Here is a 24374-nt window from a genome sequence, read left to right on the forward strand (position 1 = left end):
TCTGTGGAGTTGAGAGAGTACAAATTTGTTTCACTTTAAGGAAGCCATATCTGTTATATGAATAGTTTATTATTCTAAATTTCCTAAAGTAATCAAACTGACAAGGGCAAGTTTTCTGTGCTGAAATCTGTATTTTCTAAACAGGGAATGCATACTGTTGTCATATCTAACAGTGGTCCACAGTTCAGGCATAAAATTCTGTCCACACTATGTGCAGTGTAATGAAATAAAGAAGGGAACTATTCAAACAGTGAAAATTGTCATGACAAATAGAAGTACCTATAGTGATGAGAATTGTCATTTAACAGTTTTGGAACATGCCAGCTTAGATGTTAATTCGATTTTCACTGTTCAGCCCATTATCCGCTTCAGATGCATTAGTCTTAAAAGTCTTTTGGCTTTTCCTGGTTAGGGGTCACCACAGCGGAACTTCGGTCCACTAATGATTGGCAGTGAATTTTTACGGTGCCGAGTTGCCAACCCGACGCCCAACCTTCAAAGAAGGCACACCCATTCACGCACACACCTACCTGCATGTCTTTTAATGTCACTCAGCCGTGGGGAGGACATGCAGACTCCACACAGAAGGTGCTCCAGCTGAGAATCGAACAGGAGAGCTTCTTGCTGTGAGGCGACAGCGCTAACTGCTCCACCACCATGGCTTTTGCTTCAGATATATTAGTAATGCATGAAAATTAGTGCAAATTAAAAGAAAGGCTAGAATGAAATACACAGAGACATAGAAACTCTATAAGACCACCAGACTTGAAGGCTGGAGGAAGAGGAAGAACACACAAATTGCAAAGGAAAATGTTCAGCTCTAAGCAGCAGCAGCTGGTCAGACAGCTGAATGAGGATCCTGTGTTATCCACTGGAATATGGAAAACTGTACAGAAGGAATTGTAGATATTTTCTATTATACATGTATTAAATTCCAAGGAAGAGCAGCCATGAAGTATGAAAACCAGCAGTATTACAAGGAAATAAAGACTCTTTTATTGTCAAGAGTTAACAGAAAGTAGCTCACCTTGTTTGCTGAAGTAGTTATAGTCTGTTGGTAACTGCCTCCAAAGTAAGTGCTTATGTCAAACGTTCTCAAAGAATGGCCCTGTTAAATTCTTCAGATTTGGAAGTGCAGTGAAGAAAGCCAGCTAATACATGATCAATTAAAAAGCTCAGCTTGATATTAAACACAGAAATATTGTTTCTAAAAATGTCTTTTGAATACATACAAAATTATTTTGTTTGATTTAAAAGCTCATGATATGCTTAGTAGAAAGTTAAATTTTGAAATAGTGTGTACAGGACAGTATCTCAGAGAATGCATTTGCTGTAACTAGAAAAAAAAAGATGTATGTCATATATATATATATATATATATATATATATATATATATATATATATATATATATGTATGTATATGTATGCGTGTATATACATAGCTTTAAGTATGCTAATGCTAGCCTGTAGGAAATTGCATGTCTTTGTGGTACACTTTCCAGAAGTCTGATAAGCACTTTGTGAAGATTAGTAAGGTAATCCAACATGTCGCTTTTTGTAGAGCATTTTTACAAGTATCCAGATATTAGAAGCCCGGTAGATTTTTGTACTGCACTCCAAAGTATGCAGTAGTCACCATTTTTTTTGTTAGAAAGGGCAACTATCTGAGTTGGTATTCTTTCCATGTGTAAGCAAATAGATTACTGTGATGGTACTCACCATAATCATAAAGGTTCAAATAACAGGGTTACTTCTGCAGTAGAGACTTGATCTTTCCACATCCCGCTGGTTGTGTGGGGATCTCTGCCACATCTTTAGGAGGCTGATTTGAGAAGTAGTACACCCCTTGCTGGGGTTAAGCTTTCATTATCCATCAGGGCTCCTTTCTTACTTACCAGAAGAGATTCTGTAGGTTTCAAAAGGAAGGTGGGCGTTCTTCCCAGGGCACACGATTGTTGATCTGTTGCTCCAAATAAAAAAGCACAGAAAGATGAATAGGCTGCTCTTCCTTTATAGACACGTGTCATACTAATGTCCTTAGACTAGAATGGTGACTGGCTCCACTCACAAGTGCCATAATGCTGCTCTGGAAGCTGCATCAAATGGATAACTGTCTGCCTACAGCTAATTCCCATATGTGTACATATATTTATTGTTTTTTAAGAAATAAATGTGGAACTTATAGGAGGTAGTAACAGGTTGGTTAGGTGAAAAAGAGGTAGTAGATGGTATTCATTTGGAGAGGGTGCTGTCAGAGGATGATGGTATTACAGCTGATTACCGAGAGACTTATTTCATGATGAGTGCAGGATGATTGTGATTGTACATGGAAGGAAGGGAGAGTAGCAGTTTGGCAGAGAGTGGAGGAGAGTGTACATGTACAAGTAATGGGTTAGAATGATAGTAAATAAGAGGAGGGAGCAATAAGGGGAGGATAAAAGGTTGCTGATGAAGGCAGCATGAAATTACATTGCAATGAAAAAGTATTTGCCCCCTTCCTGATTTCATATTTATTTGCATGTTTGTCACAGTTAAATGTTTCAGGTCAACAAACAAATGTAAATATTAGACAAAGATAACCCAAGTAAATACAAAATGCAGTTTTTAAGTGATGAACTTCATGCCAACAGTCAAACGTATTGATGGTAGTGTGATGGTGTGGGGCTGCCTTGCTGCTTCTGGACCTGGACGACTTGCTGTGATTGATGGAACCATGATATCTGCTGTCTACCAAAAAATCCTGAAGGAGAATGTCCGGCCATCAGTTTGTGACCTCAAGCTGAAGTGCACTTGAGTTCTGCAGCAGGATAATCCAAAACACACCAGCAAGTCCATCTCTGAATGGCTTAAAAAAAAAAAAACAAAATTAAGGTTTTGGAGTGGGCCTAGTCAAAGTCCGGACTTGAATCCAATTGAGATGCTGTGGCAAGACCTTAAAAAGGTGGTTCATGCTTGGAAACTCTCCAATACAGCTGAATTAAAACAATTCTGCAAAGAAGAATGGGCCAAAATTCCTCAATAGCTGTGAAAGACTCTGTGCCAGTTATCACAAATGCTTGATTGCAGTTGTTGCTGCTAAGGGTAACACAACCAGTTATTAGGTTTAGGGGGCAATTACTTTTTCACATAGGGCCATGTAGGTTTGGATAGTTTTTTTTTCCCTTAATAAATAAAATCACTGAAAAACTGCATTTTGTGTTTACTTGGGTTATCTTTGCCTAATATTTAAATTTGTTTAATGATCTGAAACATTTAAGTGCGACAAACATGCAAAAAATTAAGAAATAAGGAAGGGGGCAAATACTTTTTCATTGCACTGTAATTGCTAAATTTATAATGAAAACAATTAAGAGGGAGAGCCTGCGAGGAGATATGCAGTGGAATGAAGAAAGTTGTAATATATACTGGTTGTAAAATTTCAATTTATAAGTAGAAGGAAAGTGAGTAGTGGGAGAATTTCCTTTAAGTCTGTATATGCCGGCCACCAGTCTCTGTCTGCTGGCTCATTCATTCCTCCTAAATGCTGACCAGTGCATCTCCAATTACCCTATGTTTTATTTTTTATTTATTTATTTGGGAGGGGGCTTTTTCAGTGGACATTAACATTTGAGTAGACTATAGCCTTAACTCAGTCAGTGCTTAGGTCTGACCAGTAGAGGCACTATCACCTGGCTGTAATAGGAGACCTAACTCTGTTGTATGCACTATGTCTTGCCTCCTGAATTTGTGTAGCATGTATGCTACTGTATTGGGAAATCCAGTGTCGTAACCATGTGACATATGCACCTGTTGTGACTGCAGTAAGCACATACTGTTTGGCATGATTTTGAGCAACTTTATTCCCTTACCTCTGGTAGATGTCACTGCACCAGTAAGTCTGAATGCGACCCTGCTGAAACTGACAAGCCAACAGAAACCATTCTGTTCTGTCTGTCCTTGTTAGCATCTGAGGAAATAGTCGAACCCAAAATGGGCATATCATCGACAATGCTTTATTTGTTTGAGCCAAAGAGATGGTGTAGAACAGTGGAATAGCCATATGTTCCTGTACTCAAAAATGCCTTAGTTACAAGTATTTGAGCTGAACAAGTAACGTTTATGGAGTACATAAATAGAGCATCTTCCTATTTCTTTGCCTGTGGTGTATTTTCTCTGATTTTCTTCTTCTTTCATGCATATGTGAGTGATGGATGCACAGAACTGTGGTGCTGTTCTCTATTTCTGAGATGTTGATTCCTAGGTTTCTTCTTGTATACTTTGATCCTTTTGTTAGATAAAGAACTGGCCCTGAACCATCTCTTACTAGCCCCTCCTGTACATCACTTTGGCCTGTTAAGTTGACATTGAAATATATATAGAAAATCTGAATCCAACTACCAGCTGCAAAGAGGACCTAAAATGCAGAGTAAGTATGATGAAATGTTCTTATTTTTTATCTTAAGAGCACTTATTTCCTGTCTGTGATATTGGCAAACCCATATTAGTTCACATTCCAGGTCTTGGTGGCCAGTCTGAGTGGAGACAGGAATTTAATTGGCTAAAGGCTGGTTTTCTTGCTCTTTAAAGGGGAGATGCATTACTTAGAAGTGTCCCTAGAATGAAAGCATGAGTGCACTTGTATAGACAACAGGTACACAGGGGAGGGAAATAAATTTGTAGGGCATAAAACAAAGTTTTCACTATATGATGTGATGATGACCTTAGGGGTCCTTGCCCTTCTAGATGAAAAGGGTAATATGTGTGATAGCTCCCTTGTCCCAGTGTTTGATGCCAATAGGGTGCAATAGGGTAAATAAAATGTTTTTCAAGGGACAGCACCTCTAGAAACTCCACATTTAGCAATTAAAATCAGCAAACTACAATGGCAAAATGTGTCAACAACACAGGAAAACTTTTGTCATTCTGCATACTATTTTACTCTGCACATTCTGCATCTCAGAATTTCCACCTGTGTAGTGACAAATCGTAGTTATTGCTGTTGGTGTATTTTACCCAAGTGTTGAGATTTGTCTTCCATCTGGGTTACCACTTCAGGCAGTCTGTTGACTGTAGTTTAGCACTGATTTTGTTGGTTTCTGATCCAACCGTGAGTTCCTGTATCCCACTTTTCCTCTTATGATTTTAAGCTGTTCAGGGTGAAATATGCATGTTCTTTGGCGTATCAGCAAATGATTCTTCACATTTTAAGTTGTAAATGGCTAAATTTTGCATTCTACGTTTCTTTAAATGTGGGCATCTTTATGTATTGCATTCATGGTATTTACTGAAAACTGCCCGCTTTCTCCTAATTGTATACCAATGAAAACTAGGGGAGCTTCAGGTACATCTTTCAGGATACTCTAGATGTCCTGTTTTTTGATAAAGGCTGTTGTTATCCTATGGTATGTAAGTGGAAGTTGTTGAAACCAAATATAGCTGTTCAGTGTATGAGCTGGCAAGTTTATCACCAAATTTGAGTTACTTGTAGGGATAATGTATTCCATACTTCCCTAGGTGGGGGAAGTTGTCCGCTGGTGCTTTTCTTTGAGAATTCTGTCTCATACACACACACTGGAAACTTTAATACCAACTTAGTAGCATTAGTGCATGAAGATGAACATACCTAGTAAGACAGTGAAGCAGTATGTGATTCTTCATTTGTTTAGTACTGTGTTAATACTGGTGCTTTGACATATTTATTCTTTTTCTTTCTTTTTTTCCCCATAGATCTTCGCTTTCATTGGGTTCCTTATCAGTGCAATGTGGATTAATGCTGCAGCCACAGAAGTAGTCAGCCTTTTACGAACCTTTGGCATAATTTTTAAGTTAAGTGACACAATCCTGGGTCTGACACTTCTTGCTTGGGGTAACAGTATTGGAGGTAAAATATTGATCTTTTCTTTAACCACAATTACATGTAAAAGGGAATTTTGTATTCCAGATGGTACAGTTTCTTAATCCAAACAAATAGGATAAAAATGTAATTTTCTTTTTCATAAGTCTTTTCCAGAATGAGTCTCTGCTTTTACTGTTTGCTGCTGAAGTTTCTTTAAAATCACTTCACTCAGATTTTTGCTCACATTATGAAGGGGATGTAGTTATGCTTATTGGTTTAGAGTAGTTCACCTGGCTTCAGGTGGTACACCAAGTCTTGGTAGTCTGTGTGTAGTGAGTAAAAAAAAAAAAGACTTGAACCAGAGCCTGATGCTGGGAGATGATCAGGAAGAAGACTACCAGCACTGAAGTTAATTAATAAATGGGAGATTATAAAGCATCCGTTACATTTATGAAATATGGCCTTGCAGGGCAAAGTGGCTGAGAAAAGACTGGACTTGTGGGTGGACTGAAAAGCATATACCACACATTGTCATTAATGTTTAGAATGACTCTAAAGGGAAAAAGAAGTAACTGGAAGTAAAACAATAATCTGAAGTAGTTAACTTCATTCTTTCTGCACATATGGATATTTGGATCAGAGCCGGCAAAACTTTTCAAGCATCAGCTCCAAGCTCCTCCCCTACCTATATTACATCACATCCTCCTATCTAGCCCCAGATCTCATTTGCCGTTCTATGAGTCAGCATTGTGGTCTCTGAGCTCTAAGCAAGGTGCTAAGGTTTTTTCGTCTTATTAGTGTAGTTGAGTGTGAATATTTTTCCCTTTTTCCTCCCTTCTTCGCGTTTGGTCGTCGTGTTAGTTTAAAAAAAAAAAGTGTTTGTGTAGTACTGTTTTGTAGTCTGGTTTCCCGCCTAGGCCCAATCCCTTGTTAAGTGTGTGTGTGTGTGTGTGTGTGTGTGGGGGGGGGGCCGTTAGGGCTTTTACTGTTCTCCACTATGCCTGAACAGCCTAAGGTTCTTTTTAAGAAATGCACAGAGTGTGTTCATAAGATCTCTCACCAGCCGATGGCCACACTCTGTGTGTTCTCTGTTTAGGGGTCGCCCATCTGTCTGCTTCCTGTGACATTTGTTCTGGCTTTAACCCTAGGGCACTGAAGGATCGTTGGGCTAAGCTTGTGGCTAAGGGTCTGCTACCAGCTTCTGCCCTCGAGTCTGCCTCGGTTTCCTCCCCAGCCAGCGACACTGCACTGGCAGGGACTCAACCTCTCGCCAGGCCTGCTACATCGGATTTGTCCCAGAGAGTTAGGGACAGAAGAGCGAAGGAGAAGCGCCACAAAGAGAGGGGGACAGGCCCAGAAAAAGATCACCAGACAGGGAGTCTTTCTCCAGCCCCTCTTGAAAGGCACCCAGGTCCCGTTTTCCTCGGCTCCACTCTCCCCGTTTCTCGCCAGAGCCGATGGAGCCATTGGAGACGAGGCACTCCCCTCAGATCCGGCCCAGACCCGAGTCGGTCACTTCCTCCAGGGCGACTCGGAGTGTCTCCGACCTTGATATGAACAGGCTGATGAGGAGGTTCATCCAAAACCAGATTCAGATGGGGGTCTTACCAGAGCCATCTCCCATTGGAGAGGGTACTTCTACAACTATGTTCCACCCTATTTCTCCTTCACCGATCCGACCCAACTTTTCGGGGTTCTCTGGTCTGAGACCTTTTGGAGCTGTTGGGTTGGCGCCGATGGTTCTTGTTTCCTCAACGACGGCCATCACCTTGAGTTCCTCGGATCCAGTCTCGGATCCAGTAGACTCTCGGAGCCATGGTCGGGGAGTTGGACCTGAGGGTCGAGATCTTGCTGTTTCGGATCCCATCCTCTGTGCCCAGACTACTCTGCCATCGGCTCCGATCCCTGCTTTGGATCCGGGGAAAGCCTCATCCTTATGAGCTACAGAGGTGTTCTCTCCATCGGCATTCGGGGCAGTGGAAAGGGTTCTCTCCCAGGGGTTGAGGCCACAGCTCACCTACTCGGATCCTACCCAGACCACTCTGATTTTGGATTCTGCTCCCATTACCCTGTCTCAGGGACTGCCCGTGCCAAAGCAACCCCAGGTTGTTCCCCTCAGGGAACCCCTGGAGGCTTACGAATCCTCTTCAGAGAGTCTCACTGGAGAGGAGCCTCGTAAGCGCAAGTGTAAGAGGAGGCACTTGGACTCCCCTGAGTCCATTACCACTGATACGGACTAGTTCGGAGACATTATTGAGATCCTCCACCAAACAGGAGGTTGGTCATCCCCCAAACCCTCTGCGGATGAGTCCGTATTCCTGGAGGCCTTTGGCGTGGGCCCATCTACTTCCTGGGTCTCCCCTCCAGCTGACCCTTTGGTGGACCTCATCACCACTAGGTCATGGAAGGATCGTGACACCGTAGAGCCTATAACCAAAAGACCAGACAAAATTCTTTCTCTGCCATCAGACAGGGAGGCATGGTCCAAGGGAGCCCCGGTAGACGCTTTGGTGGTTGCAGCAACCACAAAGAAGGAACTGGCACAGGAGAGTTCCTCTGTTCATCCACCAGACAAGGAGTCCAGGTCGATGGATCGTTTTGGGAAGCGCATGTACTCATCAGCGACATTTTCTGTCCGTGTGCTGAATTACTTGGCACATGTCATCTGACTGCAGCAAGACCTTATATCGGAACTGAGTCGCCCAGGGAGTCTGTCACAGCAGGACAAGCAGTCCTTTACTGCGAAGATGACTACACTGAAATCAGTAACTAATATCTCTATGCGTCTCCTCTCTCATGCTACGGAGGGAGGCACTAGATCTGCTGGTACAGGCGTTGCCTTGAGGTGACACGCCTGGATCAGGCTGTGTCAATTTGCAGACCCCTTTAAGGCGTCTTTCATCACCGCCCCTTTCGATGGATCATCTCTCTTTTGGAAGACTGTACGTGACACACTAGAGAAGGACGGAAAGACTTTGTCAGCTGTCGGGATCCGCTTCTCTAACCCCCAGAGGTCCTATTCCAGGAACCAGAAGGGGCAAAAGAAGATGTGGTTCCAGAAATCACAGTCATTTCGTGACACTTAGGAATATTCATCCCCCATAGGCAGAGGGGGACAGGACCGACGCCGTCCCAGAAACTTCGGGTCTAGGGAACCTTTTTCCGACAGATCCGCACAACAACCCTGAGGGGTTGCCCGGCTGCTCTACTCTGGAGGCAGTCGGAGGAAGATTTTCCTTACATCCAGCGGCATGGAAGTCCATTACTGCAGACCGCTGGGTGTTAAACATCATATCCAGAGGATATTCTATCCCCTTCATTTCATGTCCCATAACTCTAGCACGCCTTCCAGATGTTCCACCCGCTCACAGGGAGGCTGCAGCATTAGAAGTTTCGAAGCTGCTACAAAAACGAGCAATTGAGCCGGCCCCCCAGATCAATCCGGATCAGGCATCTACTCCAGGTTCTTTTTAGTGCCAAAGAAGACAGGGAACCCCAGGCCCATTCTGGACCTGTTTATCCTCAACCTGTCGGTAGAGAAACAAAAATTCCGGATGGTCACTCTACAGTCCATTCTACCGTTTTTGAGAGAATGCGACTGGATGTGCTCGTTAGACCTCCAGGATGCTTACTATCACATCAAGGTCCACAGGAGCTCCAGGAGCTTTCTACGCTTCCGGCTAGGGGCCAGTCACTTTCAGTTCAGAGCCCTACCCTTCGGTCTCACCACAGCCCCCAGGGTGTTCACCAAGGTTATGGCGGTCATAGCGGCTCACCTGAGACTTCAGGGCATTCAGGTATTCCCCTACCTAGAGGACTGGCTCTTCGCTGCATCCACGAAACGTCTCTTGTGTCAGGCCCTACACGACTTCCTCGGTCTGACTCACAAGTTAGGCATCACGATCAATCTCAACAAGTCCCATCTGACTCCGGTTCAGATCATAGACTTCATCGGGGCATTGTTGGATTCGATTCAGTCAAAGATTTTTCTCACCCCGGAAAGGATAGAAAATGTCAGACTCCATGTATCAGCGATCTTGGCTCACTCTGTAGTCACAGCAGCCGATGTTCTCAGGGCCCTGGGTTCCATGGCAGCCTCAGTCTCTATCCTCCCTCTTGCACGTCTTCACATGAGAGTCCTTCAGTGGAATGTAGCAGTTCAATGGTCCTGGCTAGACCTCCCAATGAGTTTCCACATCCGAATCAACCGGACATGCAGAACATCACTCCAGTGGTGGCTTCAATCAGCGGACGTTTTTGCGGGGCGCAGCTTTCTAGCCCCTCCGGCTCAAGCCACAGTGACCACAGATGCCTCCCAGCTCAGGTGGGGGGCACTTCCTGGGAAGAACAGTCTAAGGGACGTGGTCCCTTCCAGAGACCAAGCTACACATCAATGTCCTGGAGATGAGGGCAGTGCTTTTAGCGTTGAGAGCCTTCCACCCTGTCCTACCTCCGGGGATGGTAGCCATTCAATCAGACAACATGTCTGTAGTCTGGTATATAAACAAACAGGGAGGGACCCGATCCTACCCCCTTTGTCGCGAGACCATGAGGGTTTGGGAGTGGGCCATATCACAAGCCGGTTTCTCATAGCAGCGCATATCCCGGGACGCTCCAACATTCTAGCGGACAATCCTTCTGCCTTACGAGTGGTCTCTGAAACAATCAGTGGCAGAGAAAATCTTCCTTGTTTGGGGTCAACCTTGCTGCGATCTCTTCGCATCTCCTTCCAACACGAAGTGCAGCAACTTCTTCGCTCTGATCCTCCCTCCGGGGGATGTCCTGAGGGACGCTCTAGTCCATGCTTGGTCTCCCGGGCTACTGTATGCTTATCCCCCGTTACCTCTTATTCCGAAGTGCCTTCAGAGAGCTTGCCGGCTGCAGTGCAAAGTCATTCTCATAGCTCCCTTCTGGCCTAGCCACGTGTGGTTTCCCTTCCTATGGTCTCACCTGTTGGCTCCTCCATGGACTCTAGATCCATGTCCGGATCTAATTTCTCACCCGCCGGGCATGCCCCTGCCCAACCTGGACAATCTCAAGCTGACTGCGTGGCTGCTGCAGTTCCCATGATCATCAGGACTCCCGGACTTTCGTCCCCTGTTAAGAACATTCTGGTAGCTTCTCTTAAAGCCTCCACTAGGAAACTCTACTATAGCAAGTGGAGCCGTTTTTGCATTTGGGCCTCTCAATGCAATCAGAACTAGTTTACAGCCCCCGTTCCGGTCATACTGGATTTTTTGGCTGATCTTTTTCCATCAAGCGCAAATGTTTCCACCATCAAGGTTCAACTGGCTGCCATCTCTAATTTTCATGTAGGTGAAAATAAGGTTGCTCTGGCTTCTGCCAAATTGTGTAAAGCTTTCCTGAAGGGCACTTTTTTATTGCGACCACCAGTTAACGAAACAGTGCCCCCCTGGGATCTGACTTTAGTCCTTCAAGCTTTGACCTCTCCCCCTTTCGAGCCAGCCGGTTCAGTTCCGATGAAGTTTTTGTCATGGAAGACAGCATTCTTGGTTGCCATCACTTCAGCTAAAAGAGTTTCAGAGTTGCAGGCCTTATCCTCCTTGCCCCCCTATTTGGATTTCCACAAGGATAAGGTTTCGCTGCGTACGAACCCTTCTTTTCTTCCCAAGGTGTCCTCAGCAGCCAATATTAATCAGTCTATAAATTTGCCAATCTTCTTCCCAAATTTCCAAAATAGAGGTGAACATGAGCTTCATTTATTGGATGTCCATAGACAGCTTCGTTTTTACCTCCATAGGACTAAACCCTTCCGGACGTCGGATCAATTGTTTGTCTCTTTTTCAAAACCATTTTTGGGCAAAGCAGTTTTGAAAGTGTCCTTAATAAGGTGGATCACTCATTGTATTGCACAAGTGTATAAGGACAGAGGTTTATCTCCTCCTGGTGTATTGAAGGCTCATTCCACTAGGGCAATGGCCACTTCTGCAGCTTTCTGGTCAAGTGTTCTGTTAGACGATATCTGTGCGGCAGCGACTTGGGCCAATTCGCACACATTCATCTCTCATTATAAATTAGATCTTATTTCTAGAGGGAGAGCATCCTTTGGCTCTGCGGTGTTCAGAAATATTCTTCCATAAGGGCCTCCCAGGAATACTAGTAGCTGGGGACTCTGTCCCATATGTGCAGAAAGAATGAAGTTAACTACTTCAGATAAAGAAGTTATGTACTTACCATAACGTTTCATCTGAGTAGTTAGACTTCATTCTTCTGCACCTTCCCTCCCTCCATCCCCATCACTCTTCAGGTTTATCCTGTTTAGGATTGTGGTTATGTTGCCATTTAGTGACAGCAAACTCGATCTGGGGCTAGATAGGAGGAAGTGATGTAATATAGGTAGGGGAGGAGCTTGGAGCTCGGAGCTGATGCTTGAAATGTTTTGCCGGCTCGGATCCGAATCAGATCCGAATACCCATACGTGCAGAAGATTGAAGTCTAACTACTCAGATGGAAAGTTATGGTAAGTACATAACTTCTTTTTCTTATTTGTATAAAACATTCCATGATATAAACTGCATGTTCTGCTGTAAAGCATTTCTTGATATTATGCAGTTAGGGGTACTTTAATTGTGGGATGAGTCTTTTTAGGGACTGTTGTATGTGTTAAAGATAGTAAAAAAACAGTAAATTTTTAGCTGTAAGAAATACAGGCTTTACAGTATAACAAGAGAAGAAAGGCTGAACAGAAGCAGTTTTAAGTTCGTATAATGCTATCATCCTGGACTGCTGGGGTGGGTTGAAAAGGTGTGGTGATTATATTACATGTAGAGTTAAGATGATAATGTCCCTGGCCTAAGCTATAGACTTTTTTCCTTTTGTAAGAAAATACACTTGAAAAATAAGACAAAATTATTAAAGCCATGAAACTTGCTAAGTTTCTTACATCTACAAAAATATAAGTTTTTTTTTCATTAGAAAAATGCTCTGAGTGACAGACAAGATGTCAGCATCTGAAGGTAGTTTGCTATCAGAATTGTGCATATTCTGTACTGAGTGAAATCTCCAAAGATTTTCTCATGCATCTTCAAAGCTGTTTTTTTTTTCTTCATTGCTGACCACTTTTACGTGGAGACAAGCTGTATGCAGGAGTAAACAATTAATCTTGAGGGTTCTGAGCATTCTTTGCTGAGGTAAATGCAAATTTTAAAGGTACAATGATAAACCATTTTTGTGAAAAATAAGTTTGAAATTATGGGAAGTGAATAAGTGATATTAACCTCCCTAGCAGCTTTAATACTTTAATGCATTTAACGAAACAGTGCATGATTTAGTTTTATTTACAGGTAGCCATTGCACTTTTTTAGGGCTAAAAGTTAATGTTTTTTCTGAAAGTATACCATATGTTTTTCACGTCTGGGAAGGGAACAGAGATGAGATAAGAATAGACAGCAGTTGGTGTAACCGAGAACACAAGCTGTAACATTCACAGCATGGATAACCTTTATTGTGTTAAGCCTGTGGGTGCAGCTGTTGATTTGCAGTAGTTCCTATCTTTAGGATTAAACTTCAGGTGTGGAAAATGTACATAGTTCTGTGTGTCCTAAGTAAATATAGGATGGGGGGTGTTCTGAAAATATATTTGTTTTTTGTTTGAGGGTTTTCATTAAAGCAAAAAGTGTTGAAAATGTGACAGGTTCAAATGTAGATAAGTAGACACAACTGTATAAAAGAGTAGTCTGTAAAATATTAGTGTGCGCGTGCAAGGCAAAAGTTGGAAATAAACACTCAAAAATAGTCATGTATAATAGCTACTCTATCCATATTATCTTGGAATGTAAATGGCTTTACAGATGTAGGTTCATAGATGTGTACTACGCAAATGGCCACAAGGGCCATCTTAAGTCTAGACATGCATCCCAAATGTCTGACAAGTTCTGGTACCCTTGATGAGTGTAAGTAGTGTCCTTAGAGATTAAACATTTACAAGCAAGAGCCTGGCAGATGAACCATTTACAGGCTGTCTGCCTGTGTCCATTGCAGACATAGGTACCAAACCAGGGATGAATTTCCTGTTCCCCATCCAGTTGTCAAAGTTGCACTTGAATTGTGTTAGGGAGGAACTATGCTTCACATGGATGGGGAGCCTGTTCCCAAGAAGGGGTAGTCTCTGGGATACATACCTGTCTTTCCAGCAGGTCCTATTTATATCACAGGCAAGGTTTAAGTCTTTAGAATGGGTAATTTTGGTGATGTTTGTTTTGTGAATATGAGGGAGGTCCATCAGAGTGGAGTCTGACAGTGTATTGTATGCCAGGTATAGATCTCTCCTCAACAGCCTGTAGAAGACAGATTAAAGGGATTGGGCTTTGAGGCAGTTTGCGTAGTACATGTTATGTACATCCTGTATTATTTTAGTAAGAAACCTCTGTGGACATGATGTGCCTGATTAGTTACATACTAAGCGGGACATTGTACTCAATTATTGGTCTAGGGAATGCTGAATACAGTGGAACAGTGACCTCCTTGGACCTAGATGCCATACCTTTGTTTATAAGTTGCACAACACAGAATGATTTACTCGTTGCTGTAGACTCGTAATGGTCAAAGGCTAGATTACTATCCCTTACTTTTGGGTTGACTCTTAGGGGATGTGTTGTTAATATGATAAGTTACCAGGGTTGAATGACTTCCCAAAGGATACTATTATGCATTTCTTGACATTTAGTTTTAGTCCATGGCTCTGACACAAGTTATGTGTCTGTAACAGCCCCACCTGGAGAACATTAGTGTGGGGGATTCTGTGACTACTCCTAATTTGCAACCATCTGCATATTTAGTCAGCCAGAGGCCATTGACATTGACTTCAGAGAATTAAATGACAAAAAGGAGCAGTCCCAGGACTGATACCTGATGGACTGTACTTGTGACCGGCCTCTTTGTAGAGGTGGACTCCACAGTTTTAACTTCCTGTGTCCTTTCTGTGAGCCAGCTGGGTAACCACTGGGTGACATAGGGTTTCCACCTAATCTCCTGAGTTTGTCCACAATACCAGAGTTGGAGCATTGTGGCAAATGCCTTGGCCAGGTCAAGGTAGGCAGTGTGAATAGTTTTGCTCTTACCCAGTGTTTTGATGATCTTCTCAAAGAAGTCCACCAGGTAGAGTAGACATGACCTGCCCTTGATGATTGCTTTGGTGCCTTCTCAAAAAAGTCTAGCAGGTTGAGTAGACATGACCTGCCATTGATGAAACAAGATTGTGTTGGGTCCAGTGTTTGGAGGTTTTTATGTCGTTGTTGACCATTTCCATGATGATTCTTTCCATGGATTTGCATATGAGAGTAGTGATGGTCCACCTTTATGCAGAGAGATGACTGTTGCTATCCTCCATTCATGGGGGACAAAGCCTGTTTGGAGTCTAAAGTTAAATAGCAATTCCAGAGGGCCTATTAGCTCAGGTATCATGTTAATTAGAAGGCATCCTGGGTTATTGTCTGGGCCCATCGATGCAGTACTCTGGACCTTAAAGACAGCATTGACGACCTGTTCCCTACTGATAGTAGGGGGAGTTGCATTTGATATTTCCTGAGAGGAGGTTGATGGAGAGGGGCAAAGTTAGAGCTAAATTTGTCTGCCACTAGGTTTGCTATGTTATCTGGCTCAGTGTAGTTAGCTCCATTAACAATGAGCTCTACACACAATTGTGTTTTTCCTTTGAGGTTGCACACTCAACTAAAGAATGCCTTGTGGTTGTTCTTGCGTGGGAGGCTAAATTTACCTCAATTTTGGCTTTGACTTTTTTGTTCTCTCAGTTGTTTTGTTTGATGAGAGTGCTTGTGTTCTGCTTGGTGCTACACATATTTGCTTTTGCAATGATTTTTTTCCTTCTGTTATACATCCTATTGATGATGTGATTCCATCACATTTGTTTGTTTTTCGAGTTAGTTCTGTACTTTTTTGTGGTGGGCACAGCTGCCTCTGTGCATCTATTAACATGCTTGTACAGGGTTTCTGTGAACGTTTCCACATAAGCAGCAGTGCTGTCGGAGTTTATGGGGGCTTAAAATTTTGTTCTGATTATTACTTAATAGAAGGAAGTTAGTCTTAGAGTAGTTCCTGAACATTTCAGGGTTAACTGGGTTTACAGGTTTTATTTTTACTTCAAAAGGAGACTGTTTTGTGTTCTGACCTTACCAGATAAGACATTGCACAAGGGTGTGTGCAGCACTCACCCTTATTGGTGAGGGCCATATCTAGTACGTTTGTGTCCCTGGTCAGTGTATTGACAGTCTGGTCCCGGGAGATTTCAAAATACAGGAATTTCTGCGCCTGCACATTTCACATCATATATGATTTCCAGTTAGTAGTGGGAATAATTAAAGTCATCCATGAATATGGTTTTGGGGTGGATGGTGAGTATTTCCAACGAGCATAAATGCATGTTATGGTTTTTCTAGGTCATGGAGGGGGAACTGTGTCTGGTAAGGAAGTGGTATGGGATTTTACCTATAATGATTTCAATGTGGAGAAGCTCAGTTGCATTGTTCTGTTTAACAAGCCTTGAGATATGTTTATTTTTGATGTAAATTGAGACAGCTACAACGTTTAGTCCCTGTCAGTATAGTAGCTGGTTTAAATATGTGGAAGGCATTATAACTCTGCACTACCGATGAACTCTCCAAACCATGTGTTAGCGATTTCACAGACGTTAGCATTTTCTGGGGTGGGGAGAGCTTGTACTGAGTGGAATGTCTTATGTAGACTCTTAGCATTGAACAGTAACACCTTTAGATATTCTTCGTTTTGATTTACTATGTCAGAAGTACTTTCAGTTTGGCATTGCCTAAAAAATGCACTATAGGAGAAGACAATGTCTGAGCTTATATTTGAAAGTGTACAGGAGAGAGGTGCAGACCATCTGTGGCAAAGCAACATGGTCTATTGACCATCTCCTTCCATGTTGATGAATATTGCATCCCCTTAGAATGAAACTAGAGACTAAGCCAATTATTAAAGTCAGTCATCTTCTGTTTGTATTGTGGCATCATTCTTGGAGAAGGTAAAATGCTGCTGCTCAGTGCTAGGCTTATACCAAACTGTGACACATATTCAGAGAGTTCCATGATGTCTGTCTTCATATAATCTAGGGAGGTGCGTCTCAGGTCATTTGCACCCACATGGACTCTGAGTCATACTGGTACTTGTGGTCCATTGACCTAAGTGCATGCGTAAAGTGATGGGTCCTGACCCCTGATAAACAACTGACCATTATTTTCTCCATACTCAGCCTAGTGAGAGGAAAGTTAGTGTTTCTCACAATGGAGTATTCAATGACCAGAATGTTAAGTGTGTGCTGGCTTGCCTTATGACTTAGAAGTAGAGTCTCAATGAAATGTTGTTTTATGTGTTGATGTGGGTGTTTTTTAAGAGTGCATTTGGGGCTGCTGAGGGTATTTGTTGTGAGTACTTTGTATAGGAGGTCTTTGGGATTTAGGTTCATAGGTTGGTACTAGACTATCAGCCCTAGGGCCTATACAGGCCTAGCCATAACAATTCCCTGGCTATTTCTTCCCACACTATTTATTTTCCTGGTTACTTGTAAATTCCTCAGCATATGTGGGTGTATGTGTTTGCTTTGAACTGTGTGTGCTGGGTACAGCGTATGTACCACTGCCAACCTGTCATTAGGAATGCTTTTATGTGAGAGCTTTGCCTCCAGTGACATTGTGCAACTACATCTCTGTCATACTTTATCAGTTTGTGTGAGATTTAGCTGGCTGTCAGTAAATATGAGGCGATTTCTGCATTGCCTTAGGATGCCCATATCTACCAAGCTGGTAATGTAGATAGGTGGAAAGTTCATGTCATTGGCAACAGTCCCTTTTTATTGATTAGATATTTGTGGTGAGAATGTAAAGTAATGTCAGGCGTGTCCCGTTTGCAACTGTGGGAGCAGTGCTTGTGACTGCAAACTAGTTGGCCTCTTCACAATTAGGTGTTAGTAAAATTTCAAGGGTCCAAAACAAACAAAAATCTCCAAACCGATGAAAAATGACGAAACAGTTCCGCTTAGGCAACAAAGCTCGCCGCTCTTTATTTAAACTTTAAACATTAATCTATATCCAACGTTTTTCGTTTAAATCAATGTTTAAACTTCTTCAGAAACTGGCAAATATCCATCTAATATTAAACTCTTACTTGTATAGGAAGCAGTTAAAAATGCCCGCCAAAATTCTTAAAGTAAAACCTCTACTTTAAAACTCCGATTATGGATTGTATATAAAACATACTCAAAAAAATGTCATATTTAGATTATTTTAATATTCAAATAAAATATGTAGTTAAAATCTTTGATATTTAATATTTAAAATTATAATATTTAATTATTTAATTAATTAACTAACATTTCCCTGGGTTTGTTAAATATTATTTAAACTTTATTTAACTTTTTAAAGTGTCTGTCAATCTATTGTCCACATTTATAACGTTAAACAATAAAAATAAAAATAAAGATGATCAAAAATAATTTAAAAATAACAATGAAAATAAAGAATAAAAATACATTCAGAAACTTTCCTGCATTTTTGATATGCGTTTTTTACTAGTTAATGAAAATAAAGATAAAAAATTAAAATATCTTAAAAATCCGTTTTCTAATAATAGTTGTTCTAATGGTGATAGTTATAATAATGTTGATAGTAATCAAACATTAATAATGTGTAGCGACTTAGAACCTGATTGCTTATTGCTTAACTTTCAAAAAATTCATTCATTACTGAAATTAAGCAATTTTTTATATATAAACTCAAATGCTCACTCATACAAAATGATGATTAAATTAAATATAAATCAATATTCAAAAATGCAGGAAAGTTTCTGAATGTATTTTTATTTTTATTCTTTATTTTCATTGTTATTTTTTAATTATTTTTGATCATCTTTATTTTTATTTTTATTGTTTAACATTATAAATGTGGACAATAGATTGACACACACATTAAAAAGTTAAATAAAGTTTAAATAATATTTAACAAACCCAGGGAAATGTTAGTCAATTAATTAAATAATTAAATATTAAATATTATAATTTTAAATATTAAATATCAAAGATTTTAACTACATATTTTATTTGAATATTAAAATAATCTAAATATGATATTTTTTGAGTATGTTTTATATACAATCCATAATCGGAGTTTTAAAGTAGAGGTTTCACTTTAAGAATTTTGGCGGGCATTTTTAACTGCTTCCTATATAAGTAAGAGTTTAATATTAGATGGATATGTGCCAGTTTCTGAAGAAGTTTAAACATTGATTTAAACAAAAAACGTTGGGTATAGATTAACGTTTAAAGTTTAAATAAAGAGCAGCAAGCTTTGTTGCCTAAGCGGAACTGTTTCGTCATTTTTCATCGGTTTGGAGATTTTTGTTTGTTTTGGTTTTTTGGTGTTTCCGCTATGGCTGGTAGTACGCCGGATAACTCATTGGATAACACGCCTGGGATTTTCAGTTGTCCACAAGAAAGTGAGAGTGGATCGGTGCATGAATTTACTTTACTGGTCCAGCTTTTATCTCAGAAACTTGATCACGTTAATGAGAGACTTGATTTAGTAATGACAGCGCAGCAAAACAAGAACCAACAGGACCGCGTCAGCAACGGAGCAGCAGAGACAAGAGGAACAGAATCGTTCACTGTTTACTGACATGGAGCAAGCGGAAGGTAGAGTTATTACACCGGGACAAAGATGTAATCAAGCTAAATCTGCACACAGTAACTGCAACTACACCATTAGGACAACAGTTACAACAAAGACAGAATTTAAATATAAATAAGGATAATAATGGTTTACGTGAACAGGACGCTGATAGAAGTATTGATATCACAGAGAATAATGCAGCATCCACCAGCAACCTACCAAGCGCTGTGCCTGTACCAAGTAATTCAATGGTCAATTTGAAAGATTGGCTTATGACACCAACAGGTCTATGGGAAAATAATACTTTAAGTAATAGAACAGTACAAGAAAATGAACGAGAGGTACCTGTTTCAGAACTATTGAATGTATTGGATTCAAAGATGTTGAAATACAAAAAATTAGGTTTAGAAATTGAATATTTTCATGAATGTCTGAAATTGGAAATAGTCCCTAAGGGACTCAGAACATGGAGATACCTTACAGGTTTAATACCAGGTTCTTTATTCCATCAGGACCTGATTAAATTATTCAACCATAATGGCATGCAGTTGCTGGAGACAATGGGAAAACATTGTACCCTAACTATGAAAGATCTGCAACCTGAAATAGAAAGTCTAGATAAACAAATAAAACAACATGCAGACTTTTTAAGATATAAGTATGACTATCAAAGATGCTTCAAAAGTATTGAGCGACATCTGCAAAAGATAAGGGTTAATAAGGTTAAAAAACTGCAGAGAGATCAAGCTCAATATAAAACGGGTGCGGCATATCCCTCGCCACCAAAGGCAAATGTGCAGGAGAAACACCATTCATTCAACAATCACATAGATGAAACAGTTAGTCATGATTTAGTCATGACGCCTGAAGCAGATTCACAAGAACAAGGCATGCATATGAATGCACAGACAGATGAGTTACAAGAAGAAAATATTAGGAGAAGTGATAGAATTAAGCAACGTAATAATAACAATAACAACCAGAACAACAATATTAATAATAATGGAAATAATAATCAACATTCATCTGCATCTAACCCTGGACAGGGGTTTCCACGACGAAACCAAAGAAAGCAATGGAACAGGAGAAAAAATCACAATCACGGGAGGTAACAAGTGATGGAAGAAACAAATGGAATGACACTAGTTAAAAACAAGCAGCAAGACTTCACAGTATTCAATTTCTCGTCATTTACTGTTACTACACAACTAGCTAATATATTAGCAAAAGGATTAATCTTTGTACCCTATAACAAAATGGATATAGCTCATACTATTTGTGATATCAAGTTTTTTACAAGGAAACTGAATCTCAAACAACTTTTGGGTAGTCCGAATACAGTAAATGATCCATTGAGAGTAGCTAGTTGTTTTAATCCACCTTTACATAACACGCTTCACACATTTGAGAAAATGTGCGAAATTGACTAAAGACAACTGCATCAGAAAAAGAAAAAATATTCTTATAATTTAACTAAAGACGAGAGAGATAATCTTAAGTTATTAACGCAAGCTGAGGTTAGAATCATGAACCCAGATAAAGGGGGAGGGCTGGTGATAATGGACACGTGGATTATAACAACAAACTAACCGACCATTTAAGATCAGATGTATATGAGGAATCATCATTAAACAAATATAGTAAAGCAAATCAATTTATTAAATGTTTGCTGAATGAATTCTTCATAGAGGCGAGAATAGATATACAGCTATTCAATTACTTGATGATAGAAGCCCCAAAAGTACCAACAATATTTGGAGTTCCAAAAATCCACAAAGACATCCAGAATCCACCTTTTAGACCAATAGTGGATGGTAGAAATTCGTCCACATATGCTTGTGCCAAGTATGTGGATGTTATACTTAAGAAATTTGTAGTTAAGAATGAATGGATAATAAAGGATTCATGGAATTTTTTGGAGAAAATCAATTTGAAATATCAGCAAGAAAATAATTTTATCTCAATAGATGTGAAGGAACTCTATACTAGTATCCCCCATCAACAAGGCATTGAATGGGTATTAGAAAACATGCGCAATAAAAATGCAGGATCAGAGGAAATAACTGTCATTGGAGAATTGTTGGATATAATTTTGTCCTATAACTTCATCTTATTTGACAAGCAATTCTATAAACAAAGGAAAGGAATTGCGATGGGATCCCCATGTGGATCAAGTTTTGCGAATCTAGTAATGTCCCATTGGGAGAAGAATTTCATCTTTAACAACATTGTATTGAAGGACAAAATAATCCTTTATGCTAGATTCATAGATGACATATTAATAATATTTCAAGGAGATGAAGAACAGGCAACAGACATTGTAAATCTATTCAATGAGAGTACAAATTATTTACGATTTACCCATATTTTCAATGAAGAATCCATTGCTTACTTAGATGTCAAGTTGAGTAAGAATAGATCTAAACAATGCTACGAAGCGAATATTTTTAGGAAACCAACCTATTCTAATAAATTTTTGCACTTCTCCAGTGAACATCCAATACACCAGAAAAAATCGGTGGTAAAAGGACAGCTCGTCAGAGCAGCACAGATGATCACAGCTGACTTAGAATTTGATCAAGAATGTTCATTATTAAAGCACATGTTTATTAATGGGAAATATCCCTCTAGCTTTTTGGATCCCATATTAGAAGTTAAAACAAAAAGACAAGAGGGTTACTTCACTCCCATATTAAAGCAGAAATGTAATGCTATCTCAAGAGAAGGAAGCCAAAATACGCAATATGTGCAAACAATTGCAAGAGGAGAATCAAATAAGGAAAGCTATAATTTAGCATGTATATTAAGATTTTATATGGACTTTAATAGTATTAAGGAGATCATATTGAAAAATTGGAACATTCTTAATGATGATTATTTACTAACTTGTAAGTTAGGCACTGTGCCTAAAATTATATGTAAGAAGGGCTTCAATCTTAAAAACATCTTGCAAAAGCATCAAAACAACAAAACACCAATAATGAACAGAGGAATGGGCCAATGTGGAAATTGCCCTTATTGCGTGCATATGTCTTCAGGAATATCAGCAACTATTAATGGACATAAAGTTCACATAAAAGGGAAATTTAATTGTAATTCCAAAGGAGTGGTGTACTTGGCCTCCTGCCAATGTTGCCCTTGCTTCTATATTGGAAAAACAGAGCGGAAGTTAAGGGACATAGTATACGAGCATTTGAGAAGCATTAACCTACAAAAAGAAGACAATGCTCTAGCAAGACGTGATGGAATACCCCCATCATAAATTTTGTTTTAAGGTTATTTATCAACTCAAACAAGAAATGAGAGGTGGTCCATTTAATATATTAGAGAAAAGTGAACTTTTATGGCAAATTAAATTAAACGCGTTCACCTATCCAGGTTTAAATGAAAAATGCTCAATAATGAGCCTTTTAAAATTGAGAAGCTTAGAAAGATAGTCATGTTTATATAACAATAATACTCATAATATATTCACAAAGAATATTATAAAGTTGACAGTTTTACGGTAAATTAATTCAATATTATTTAACTAAATTTAAGATAAATTTTAATAATGGCAAAAAGTATTTTAAATTAAAAATGTAAACAAACATTTATTTAGTTGGTTTGGATGTGCAAGTGTTTTGTTTAGATTCATGTACAATCATGTACAGGAAACAATTGCTTAAATTAATATTGATTTATATTTAATTTAATCATCATTTTGTATGAGTGAGCATTTGAGTTTATATATAAAAAATTGCTTAATTTCAGTAATGAATGAATTTTTTGAAAGTTAAGCAATAAGCGATCAGGTTTTAAGTCACTGCACATTATTAATGTTTGATTACTATCAACATTATTATAACTATCACCATTAGAACAACTATTATTAGAAAACGGATTTTTAAGATATTTTAATTTTTTATCTTTATTTTCATTAACTAGTAAAAAACGCATATCAAAAATGCAGGAAAGTTTCTGAATGTATTTTTATTTTTATTCTTTATTTTCATTGTTATTTTTTAATTATTTTTGATCATCTTTATTTTTATTTTTATTGTTTAACGTTATAAATGTGGACAATAGATTGACACACACATTAAAAAGTTAAATAAAGTTTAAATAATATTTAACAAACCCAGGGAAATGTTAGTCAGTTAATTAAATAAATATTAAATATTATAATTTTAAATATTAAATATCAAAGATTTTAACTACATGTTTTATTTGAATATTAAAATAATCTAAATATGATATTTTTTGAGTATGTTTTATATACAATCCATAATCAGAGTTTTAAAGTAGAGGTTTCACTTTAAGAATTTTGGCGGGCATTTTTAACTGCTTCCTATATAAGTAAGAGTTTAATATTAGATGGATATTTGCCAGTTTCTGAAGAAGTTTAAACCTTGATTTAAACAAAAAACGTTGGATATAGATTAATGTTTAAAGTTTAAATAAAGAGCGGCAAGCTTTGTTGCCTAAGCGGAACTGTTTCGTAAAATTTCAAGGGTGCTTTTACAGAACAAATGTCTACTCAGTGTGACTGCACATGTACTGGGAACTGCCAAACACTTGAGGGGAAACTAATAAGTAGACCCTAATGATTTATGGATGAGGTATTTGGCGGTGGTGGTGCTGCGGTAGCGTTGTCGCCCCACAGTAAGACGCTGTCTGGTTTGATTCTCAGCTAGAGCGTCTTCTGCGTGGAGACATGTGTGAATGGGCGTACCTTCGTTGAAGGTTGTGCGTCAGGCCTGGCAAGCCGGTACGTAAAAATCAACTGCCAGTCATTAGCGGACCGGAGTTCCACTGTGGCGACCCCTAACCGGGAAAAGCCAAAAGACACAAACAAACATTCTGAAGTTAGGTTAGACAGCAACTAATCAAGCAGTACCTACTGAAAAGAAAAAAAACAGCT

General features: G+C 39.6%; 1 protein-coding gene across 1 annotated transcript in view; it reads left to right on the forward strand.

Annotated features, from left to right (window-relative positions):
* Positions 1 to 24374, forward strand: part of SLC8B1 (solute carrier family 8 member B1) — a 1008250-nt gene that overhangs the window by 837856 nt on the left and 146020 nt on the right. Inside the window, exon 13 of the mRNA XM_044068272.1 lies at positions 5708 to 5861. Coding sequence (XP_043924207.1) covers positions 5708 to 5861 — 154 coding nt within the window. The remainder of the gene's footprint in view (positions 1 to 5707; positions 5862 to 24374) is intronic.

Source organism: Protopterus annectens, chromosome 4.part0, assembly GCF_019279795.1.
Source record: "Protopterus annectens isolate FY-2018-M chromosome 4.part0, PAN1.0, whole genome shotgun sequence".
In the NCBI taxonomy this organism is placed as follows: Eukaryota; Metazoa; Chordata; order Ceratodontiformes; family Protopteridae; genus Protopterus; species Protopterus annectens.